Source organism: Ursus arctos, unplaced genomic scaffold (genome assembly GCF_023065955.2).
Source record: "Ursus arctos isolate Adak ecotype North America unplaced genomic scaffold, UrsArc2.0 scaffold_31, whole genome shotgun sequence".
Classification (NCBI taxonomy): domain Eukaryota; kingdom Metazoa; phylum Chordata; class Mammalia; order Carnivora; family Ursidae; genus Ursus; species Ursus arctos.
This window is the reverse complement of record NW_026622997.1, coordinates 28,074,026-28,084,417: the sequence shown is the minus strand read 5'-3', so window position 1 is coordinate 28,084,417 and position 10,392 is coordinate 28,074,026. Positions and strand designations below refer to the sequence as shown.

Here is a 10,392-nt window from a genome sequence, read left to right as displayed (position 1 = left end):
CTCATTTTCCCCTGCACAGCTTCCAATACCAGTTAGAGTGTGGTAGGAGGAAGCCTGAATCTCTTGTTCTTGTTCTCCAAATCAGTTAACTTTTTAGGTTAAACATTGGGATGACCAGTATTCTTGAATATCACACAGGAAGAGGATTCTCCCTCCCTAAATAATGGTATTTCAGCTTTTTGCAGGTAAAAGGAGGAAGCTACACTGAGCATTTTTGACCAAAGCACACTTTAGAGTTCCTGTTCCAGAGCTGCACCCAATCCAAAGTCCCCCAGGATGACTTTTATTATCTCTATTTTCAAAGTAGCTGCAAGCGCTGCAGGCAGGCTGTGACTTTCTTATTGGACCCGTTCTAGGAGAGGCATTCACATGTCAGTGCCTTTTGGTAGCCCTGTTTGTCCCCCTTCCTAAGAATATGTTTCCAGTCTGGGGATGGATTAGAAACCTACTCTTCCCAGCCCCTGCAGCCACACCTTTGGATGCGGACCACAAGAATAAACAGGTACCAATTGTCTCTGGAGCTGGGCCTTGTAGTTTGAGGAGATCAGGAGCTTCCAGGTAGCCTCCTGGCTCAATCTGGATGGTGAGAGAGAAATATGTGGTGATGTGGAGGTGTGTCTGGGGGAGATGTGGGTCCTAAAAACAAAAGGGGTTGAGCTCTGGGTCACTAGTGAGAAAACTCCCTTCTCCTTCTGGAGTTAAGCCACAAGAGTGCTTGCAGTAAAAATAAATATGTAAAAGTATGAATGCATCAATACATGAAGGCAAGAAGGAGGGAATAAGATTGGCCAATAGGAGTGGACTAATTTTGTGTCTGCCTTCACTTCTTAAAATGAACTCAGGGTTTTTCAATTTCAAGAAAGCCCACAGGACACAAGAGAGTGGTTTACAGCTTTCTACACCTGCTGGGGAAACAGTTGGTTTTCAGAAAGAAGAGAGGGAAGGAAAATCCACTGGGGAGGGGTTGGAGTTGGTGGCAGTCTGTGAGGAAGAACAGTCAAAAAACTGTGTATAAAAGTAAATCTTTGAACAGGGGATTTTTTTTTTTCCTGAAAGTTTTCACTCTGGTGGCTTTCTCACCACCTTCTCTTACAGAGTACTTCCTTGTCAGGGTGAACATTTCATGCTTTCACTTTCTGCTCTGAAGAAGATGGTGGGTTCTCCCGACTATTCTCCTGCTGGCTTCCTCCTCCTTCTCCTTCTTCTCCAGGCGTCTACATGGTACTCAGCAGGTCAGTGTTCTCTCTCCTTCTCTTTATTTATTGGCTTGTTTTTAATGGCTCTTCTCAGATGATGAAAAAACTCGATCATCCATCAGTCGTCGTTATACCTCCTCTAAAGGCAGTTATACTGGGGAGGAACTGTGATTGTGTTCATGCCAACTGAAGACTGGAAGGTTCTGGCCAAGAAGGACTGATCTTTATATCAACTCCCATTATTACTTTGGATAGATTTCATAAAACTCATAGCTCTAATGTTTAGCTAAATTGAGTATGAGTGGTTTTATCCTGATTAATTTCAATGTAACAGTATCAGTGAAAATATACTTTATAATGATCACATTGCCAAGATAACCTAAGCCCGAGTACAAAGTATTTGGAATCCCTGGTTATGATCTTTGACAAATCTTTTTTTCCCCCCCTCTGGGACTTGAGTCCTTCTTTCATAAAATAGAAAGGGGCCTCAGGATGAGATCTCAATAATGGGACCTCAACTCTGAGATTACATTTTTTAAATTAAAATCTCTTTAATTTGATGTCAGTTAGTCAGGGAATATTAAAATGTTTGCTTTCTATACATGTTGACTCAGCAATTCTGCAAGAATTTATCATAAAGAAAATCTCTCTCATGTATATGTATAATATATTAAATGTCTATTGTGGGACTGTTTGTAGTAATAATAAATTGGAAGCAATATAAATATTTACCCTGATACAGGAAAAGCTTAAACACGATGTTATAGGCAATGTCAAAAACAAGAGGTAGAGTTAAATTATATGTACTAAAATGGTTGGATGTTCCTTATTGTAGAAATTGATGTATAATGATTCCATTTATGTGAAATAGAATAACTTTTACACTACACTGTGGATATAAGTAATGTCAAATATCTTTTCCTAAATTAAAATGACTCATATAACATGTATAGCCAGTAGTCCTGTTTCGGTTAACTAAGAAAACCTATCTGTTGCGTACTCTGGGTTTTACACAGGAATGGAAAGGAAGGGAGACCACGGCTCTCATCCAGCCTAATGGCCAGTGTCATGCTCCTTGCCCAAGACTGCCTGATCCACATTCTCTGGGACAGTCTGGCCATGGGATATTTCCTTTAAGCCCATGTGGCCTTGTCGTTTGTGTTAACACTCCTGGGCCCCCTCACAGCCATGCCTTTTGATATTCTTCCCACTCCAGGGTCACTACATTTGTGGGCGCTTAAGCTTTAACCATTCAAAAGAGCCACAATACCCTTGGCCTCTGCCAGTGCGAGTTTTGCCCAGGGGGCATCAGTCTCCTTTTAGTTATCATTGATTTTTATACTAAAGTAAGTTTCAAGTAGATGGCTTAAGTGACTTGACAAAGGAGCTTATTTCATAATTAAGCAAAGTCCCCATTTTTTGTTTGCAGCAGCCTCCTTCCCTGCCCCAGGGAATCCAACCATCCTCTCTGGTAAAGACTGCCCTGCTCTTGCCACCTGGAACCACTGGCTTCCAAGTCCTCTCAAGAAAATAATTATTATGAAAAACTTTTCTTTATGATTCCAAGCATTCAGTGTTACTAAAAAAAAAAAAAAGGCAACCAAACCTTATAAATTTTACATTTCACTTTGATATAAAACACTGTTAATCTTTTCCCTCACCCCTCAACACAGAGTAAACTAAATCTTTAAACCAGAAATGGCTACTTATCCTCTTAGGAGCAGTTCGTTGGGAGAGAAATGGATGAGTGTGGAGAGAAACACCTTCTACTCCTCTCCTACCAAAAGAAGGGATAATTGCTTAATAAGTTCCTTTGCCACATTTAATTCTAAGTAAGTCTCTTTTATTTAGGTTTTACATAATTTACACATAAATATTATTTGTAAATGCATAGAAAAACTGTCATTTCAAATTCCAAATTATCAGCAGTTGTTACCTCTGGAGAATATAGTTGAAGAAGTTAGATTACATAGATACATATTTTAAGGCATATACAATTTTTTTGGAAAACAATGCAAATAAGAAAGAAATGCAGATGGGTCTCTTGTTTCATCCTCCCTCACTCATTTCCCCAATCTGTCTTTGATTTTCATGCAGTGTCCGGGTTTTCTGTGAAGGGACCGGCTGAGCCCATCATGGTTCTGCTAGGGGCAGATGCCACTCTGCCCTGCCAGCTGTCCCCTGAGCAGAGTGCAGCCCACATGCATATTCGGTGGTACCGAACCCAACTCTCCCCTGCTGTGTTTGTGTACCAGAATGGACAGGAACAAGGTGGGGAGCAAATGCTGGAGTACCGTGGCAGGACAGAGATGGTGAGAAACTCCATCAACAAAGGGGGTGTGGCCCTGCTGATCCAACATGTTCGTGCCTCTGATCATGGCCAGTACCGGTGTCATTTTAAGGATGGTCAGAGCTCCCAAGAGGCCATTGTGGAGCTGCATGTTATAGGTATGTTAACCTGGCACAGAGTGTGTATGTCATGGTGTAAAGCAAAGAGAAAAATAAGGATGTTTGGATTCCTAATCTGCCATTTCTTATGATCTTCCATATATTGAAATGCTAATTGACCTTGCAGAATGTCATTTCTTAAACTACACAGTGAGGCTAGGACTACGTACTCTATTTACTTTTAAACACCAAAAAAGGGCAATATTTCTGAATATGTTTTCATATCCCAAAAATCCCAGAAAATTAATTGACTAGTATTAATTCAGACAGGTATTGATACCTTCAGACATTAGTTTTCACCCAATCGGTAGAGAAAGACAATTTATAGGATAAACTCCTTTTTCTAATTTTAATCGGACCTGTTTTTTCCTCTCCTTGAAATGACATCAAAGCTCTCTTCGTCTAAGTGTAGTGCAAAGGCATCAAGTTGATTTCAAAACGGAATCACAGTTTGGCCTGACATTCACTGTGAGAGGTTTATTGACCTTTGAGCTTCAGTTAACTTATCAGTCTAGTGAGGGCATTTTGGCCTTCAGCCTCAGGGACTACTAAGCCCCAAGGACCCCAGGCCTTAAACCCATGCCTTCTCTCCTCAGGGTTGGGCTCTGCACCTCATGTTCACATGATGGGACCTGAGGTTGGTGGGATCCGAGTGCTGTGCTCTGCAGATGGCTGGTTCCCAAAACCCAGGGTGCAGTGGAGTGACATGATGGGAGTGAATCTACAGTCCCTCTCTGAGGTTCAGACCCAAGATGAAGATGGGCTCTTCCGTGTGGAAGCATCTCTTGTGGTCATGGACAGCTCTCTGGGCAATCTGACCTGTTCCATCCAGAATCCCCTCTCTGGACAGGAGAAAGCATCAGCCATCTTCCTCCCAGGTGAATGAGGCATAAACCCCAAAACAGAGTTGGGAGTGTAGTGAAGGCAGGGAGGAGGGAAGAAGGACTGAGGGAGTCTTGGAAAAAGGGCAGGATGGCCTCCAGACTAGTTTTCACTATGTCTTCACATGCCTGTGTCAGAGCCCTTCTTCCCCAGGATGGACCCATGGAAGGCAGCCCTGGCTGGGACAGTCCCTATACTGATGCTTCTCCTCGCTGGGATTAGCTACACTGGCTGGAGACAACATCAAGCTAAAGAAAGAGAAGTAAAGAAAAAGAAAACAGAATCTCATGAAAGAGATCAGATGAAGAAAGAAAAGGAAATGGCACTTGAGGCCAAAGGTAAATTGTGTCAGCAGAACAAATAGGGTTCATGGAAAAGCTGGGAGTATAGGTTGTATAAGGCGGGTGGGGAAATAAAAGATTGCCAAAGGACCCCAAGGAAAACATGGAGTACCAAAATTCCATAAAGCCTGAGTTTTATGGAAAGGAGGAAACCATGTGGGAAACTTGGAGAGTTGTGGGCAGTGGTCTGTACCCAAACTGTGGTGTTGCTTCTCCTTGTGGAAATGTCTTCCCCCATCTTCTCCTGACACACCTAAGAAATCTTGAATTCCCATGAAGGGTGGGCACTCCTTACTCAGTGACCCTATGACATTTCCCATGTAACTTTTCCTAGCACTTGTCATTTTAGATTCCACATGTATGTTTTCTAATCCTTCTCACCTTCTTAACTATGGGATCCCTAAGGGAGGGCCACATTGAATTCATTCAGCTCCTCCATGAACTTAAGAGCAGCTAAAACCCAATTTGATGGATTTTATCTCTCTTCTTTCAGAGAACCTCAAGGCAGAGCTTGGTGAGTCTTGCTTCTTCTCATGCCCTGTGTAGAATTTGCTCCCCTTTCCACATCTGTTGTAGGTCTCTCACTGAATGTTGTTTCTTTCAGAACGGCGAAAGGCACTATACCTTGTAGGTAAGAGACTGAGTTTCCCACACCCCTCAATGTTTTGATGTCCAACACTTTCTCAGCTCCCTCCTTTCAGAGGGAAAGACTGAAAGATTTAATAGTGACTAGTGAAAAAAAATAAGGGGGAAGGAGAGGAATGTGAGGCTCTGGATGTCTTGTCTTGTCTTAACTGGATTTGTTCTGTTTTAGATTGGAAGAAGGCCCTGCTGTATCCTGGTAAGTAACTCTCTGGCTTAGATCTTGCCATGTGCCTCTGATATTCCAAGTATAATAAGTAGACACATAAGCATACACACACACACATCCACGTGCAAGTTGTGAAGATTCATTTGGTATCAATCTATAGTATTTTGTATTTGGAAGCTCAAATATTCAATTGTTTTTCACAGCTAAGGATAAAGAAGAAATTACTGTCGACTGGTAAATTCCACATAGCTAGAGTAGGACTCAACACAAATTGTTAACCCATCCACTATGGAGAAGTAAGAGAAAGAAGAGCGATTTTGTTGAGATTTAGGAAGAATAAAGAATACCCTATTCTTTATTTCTATAAATAGAAATAGCATAGAATCAACATTTCTATACTGTGAATAAAGCTTAAAAGAGCAGAAAATATATTTTATATTTGGGAAAAATATATTAATTATTTTTTAATTTATTTTGCCTATTTGAAATAAACAAAGTAAAGTTCAATACATAGGAACAAGGTTTATGTTTGAAAAGCTTAAAAAACAATCTTTCAAAATATTTTAATATCATAAAAATATATTTATCTGGTGGTAGAGGGAATTGGCTATTTTATATCTTCTAATATCTGTGTCCATGTACTAAGTGTGTTTAAGACTGTGTGTGTGCGCATTTGTGATACAGAGTTAGACCTCAAAAGCCTTCTAGGTAATTCCTTAAATATATAGCTGTGCAATTTTTATATGCCAGATACTGTGCTAGATGTTGGTGGCGTAAGCTGTGATCTCTGACCCTAGAACTTAAAGTCCATTGGGGGAAGTAAGCTAAGAACCAGGCAACTGCACACAGCCTGATAAGTACTTTGATATGACAGGGTCAAGGCACCCCTCCCAAGGGTTAAAGTAAGGTAAGCAGTTTCTACTGAGAGTTTCCTTTCCTTTCCTTTTTCGTTTCCTTTTCTTCTTTTCCTTTCCTTTCCTTTCCTTCTTTCCTTTCCTTTCCTTCTTTCCTTTTCTTTCTTTAAGATTTTATTTATTTATTTGAAAGAGAGAGAGAATGAGCAGGGGGAGGGAGGGGAGAAGCAGACTTTCCACTGAGCAGGGAGCCCAATTTGGGGCTCAATCCCAGGACCCTGAGATCATGATCTGAACTGAAGATGCTTAACTAACTGAGTCACCCAGGTGTCCCTCTACTAAGAGTTTTCTTTCAGGAGCTGCTTTAAAATGTTCCCATGGTTCTAGAGGAGAGAGCAAAGTATAGTAAGGATGAGGACATACAGGTTTTAGTTCCAACTCTGTCAATTACAGCTGAGGAATTCAGTCATTTTTGCTTTCTTAATCTCAGCCTTCTTATCTCTAAGATGAAGAGATTGCAGATGCCCTTGACGACTCATATATTCATCAATTCTATATATAGAATGCTACCCTTCTTAGAAGAGGGCAGCTCAGTGAGAGACCATCAAGACTTATAGATAAGTTCTTTTCTGCCTATTGCCCCAAGACATTAAGAGAATATCCAATCTTTTTTATTTTATTTTATTTTATTTTTTTTAAAGATTTTATTTATTTATTTGACAGAGAGAGACAGCCAGCGAGAGAGGGAACACAAGCAGGGGGAGTGGGAGAGGAAGAAGCAGGCTCATAGCGGAGGAGCCTGATGTGGGGCTCGATCCCAGGACTCCGGGATCACGCCCTGAGCCGAAGGCAAACGCTTAACCGCTGTGCCACCCAGGCGCCCCTAGAATATCCAATCTTTAAATAAAACACAAGTCCTGTCATAAAAGAAGTGACCCCAGACAGGGGCAGATATAGTTCTATTCCTTATGAAGAATCTATCTCTGGAGAAAAATATTAAAAATGTGATTACAAGCATTAAAATTTTAAAAAGTCAGTTTAAAAGACTTAGTCTGAAGCTTAAACTCTACTTCTACTCTGAGGTGGTCATAGACTGGGAAAACACTAAAATAAAATCATAAAATAAAAGGACATTTTGTAGTTTTCATCCTCAATGAGGAGTGCCACAAAGGTCTTAAGAGCATAGGTGCTTAGAACACTAGACCCTGCTCCAGGTGTTCTCCAGACTTACTCCCCCAGCACTGGGCCAAATGAGGGGATCGTTTCTAATCTGAGACAGCACACAGGAAGTACACCCTTTGTCTTGTATTTTCTGGACACTGCCAAGTTCAAGGGGCTCAAAGGAGGAGGGAAAGAGAGCTGAGAAGAGAGAGCAATGAGCCAGGAAAGGAAGTGTGTCCCTCCTCTTCATTCTGTGGGTATGCTACCATCATAGTGTCAATTTGCTCTTTTTCAGACTGGAGGAAGGAAAAGTTCCAGCTTGGTGAGTGGCTCTTTATCTTTTTGACTCCTTTCCAACCTGCCCTCTGATATTCCATTTTTCCCTCCTAACATCATCTCCTACTTGAAAAGACAGAGGAACCATTATTCTGGTAAAGAAGGGAAGAACCATTGGCCTGAGCTGAAAATTGCTGCTAGGATTATCTACTCTGGTTGTATTTACCCCTTCATATATTGGCCATGCTTTCTCACCTGTGGTGGGAGGGGGTCCACTTGCTTCTGAATGAAATTATAGCCCCTCAGTTGAGGAAATCCCCAACTGAGTAAAAAGTGTTCAAAATGATGAGAGTAACTTAGCTGCTCTTTTTAAAGAGGTCAGCTGACATGGAGCCTATTAGTAATTGAAGAACATGGTTCTAATTTGTAGATAATTTGGAAAGAATACTATTGTCAAGTAAACCCTGCAAGTCCCAGCTCACTCTGGCACTCTGCCAAGACACTGATAATAGCATAAGTAAGATAAGATGAGATAAGTAGCATTGAACCCATGGTAGGAGCACCCCATAGCTCCACCTCCCCCAACAGACACTTTCAGAAGACAGGTGTTCTTTCATTATTCGATCCTGTTTCTCTAAGGTTTCACCTGCACAACAACTTTCTGAAATATATAATGTTGGCCTTTCTCTTTGCTTTTCTTTCCCCACAGCCAATGTGACTATAAATCAGGAAATCCATCAGAATAATTCTGACCCAGAGAGAAAAGAGAACTTCAGAGAGGAAACAGAGGATCTATCTCTTAGTGATAAGAGGGGAGACTGCAACCTTATCACACTTAATCAGGAAGGCTTCACCTCAGGAAAACATTATTGGGAAGTGGGTATTGAGGACATTGGTGAGTGGACTCTAGGCGTATATGAGAAGCCCGCAGTCAAGAGTGGGTTATCCACCGATCTACAAAACAAGATACTCAGAGTCATAGAGAAGAAAGGATGTGAATACAGAGCTCTCACCTGTGGGTCCCAAGACACTTCCCTAAAAGAGCATCTCCTGTTAGAAAAGTATCCACAAAAGATTGTGATTTTCTTGGATTATGAAGACAATGACATTTCTTTCTATGACATGACTCAGGGTACCCACATCTTCTCCTTCACCCAGGCAAACTTCTCTGGGTCCCTCTATCCTTACTTCAACCTTAAATCCATGGAGCATTCCCTATCTGAGCCATACTAAGTGACTTAGAGGAAGAATCTATACCGTGAAGACAATAGTCTATTCTCTGTAAACCCTAGAATGCCAGTTCTGATGGGTGACCTCAGGCTCACTGATTATGAGGCCTCTTGGCTTGAGGCTCCATGAGTCCCCATGAACAGCGGGGTTTCTTAATTGCAGAGAAGAAACTTTTTGTTGTGTTGTTATTGTTATAAATGCTATTTCTTGCTTTATATATAATATATCACAGATTGATAATTTTCTAAAATAAATTACCAGACAAATAAAGTCAATAAAAAAACAATGCATACAGTTACAAGTTGTAATTAGCTTATTGTTAGGTTCAATATACTTAAAACTGTCAATTTGCTCTACAACGTTTTTAATACTCTAGTTCTGTATTTGTCTCATAAAGAACTGGTAAGAAACAGTTAATATAGTTCACTGGTCTGTGAACAACACTTTGAGTGGCACTGCTAAAGCAGTATTCAAAGGATTAAAAACTAGATAAACCCCTTCAGCTTTCTCATAGCAACGCTGAATAAAAGCAACAAAATACTGCTATTTTCTGATGTTGAAGGAGAAAAGTTAAATTGTGGTTTGAGGAATGCGTGGGTGGCTCAGTCAGTTAAGTGTCTGCCTTTTGCTCAGGTCATGATTCAGGGTCCTGGGGTGGAGCCCTGGTTCAGACTCCCTGCTCAGTGGGGAGCCTGGTTCTTCCTCTACCTGCTGCTCCCCCCGCTTGTGCTCTGTCTCTCTGTTTCTGTCTCTCTCTCTCTGACAAATCAATAAATAAAAATTTTAAAATAAATAAATAAATTATAATTTAATACATGCTAATCTATATCTTAAATGCAAGGATAATTTGAGGAAAGAAAAAATAAATATCAATCATAATCCAATTCTAATAAATGTGAAGATGTTAGCATGACAGAGGTCTGGGAAAATCAATGAGGTAAGAGCATTTTGAGGTATTTGTCTTATCAAAGAAAGAGAGAGACATTTTATTGCTTTGCCTAAGATATTAATAAGGGAAATGACTACTTTATATTTTGGGGAATTCTAAGTATATCCACCAGCAGAGGTAAGGAAGGGCCCTTCTTCTCCCTCTAATCAAACCTATCTGCTATATTAAAATGAGATGACTAGAGGAAACAGTACTTAATGTTTAAACAGGGGTAAGAAGAGAATGTGCTCCTATGAGCTAGACT

General features: G+C 40.7%; 1 protein-coding gene across 1 annotated transcript; it reads left to right on the top strand.

The window, feature by feature from the left end:
- Positions 1-328: 328 nt before the first annotated feature.
- LOC113243771 (butyrophilin-like protein 1) lies at positions 329-9,488 on the top strand. The gene is made up of 10 exons (XM_026482605.4): positions 329-502; positions 1,096-1,232; positions 3,294-3,644; positions 4,241-4,522; positions 4,664-4,864; positions 5,361-5,381; positions 5,472-5,498; positions 5,682-5,708; positions 7,989-8,015; positions 8,679-9,488. The coding sequence occupies exons 1-10, from the start codon at positions 480-482 to the stop codon at positions 9,200-9,202; spliced, it is 1,620 nt and encodes a 539-aa protein (XP_026338390.2). The 5' UTR covers positions 329-479; the 3' UTR covers positions 9,203-9,488.
- The last annotated feature ends 904 nt before the right edge of the window (positions 9,489-10,392 follow it).

Coding starts and splice junctions, on each gene's coding strand:
- LOC113243771 (XM_026482605.4), top strand. CDS start 480: ATGCGGACCACAAGAATAAACAG. Junction 4,865..5,360: donor AATGGCACTTGAGGCCAAAG/GTAAATTGTGTC, acceptor CTCTTCTTTCAG/AGAACCTCAAGGCAGAGCTT. Junction 8,016..8,678: donor GAAGGAAAAGTTCCAGCTTG/GTGAGTGGCTCT, acceptor CTTTCCCCACAG/CCAATGTGACTATAAATCAG.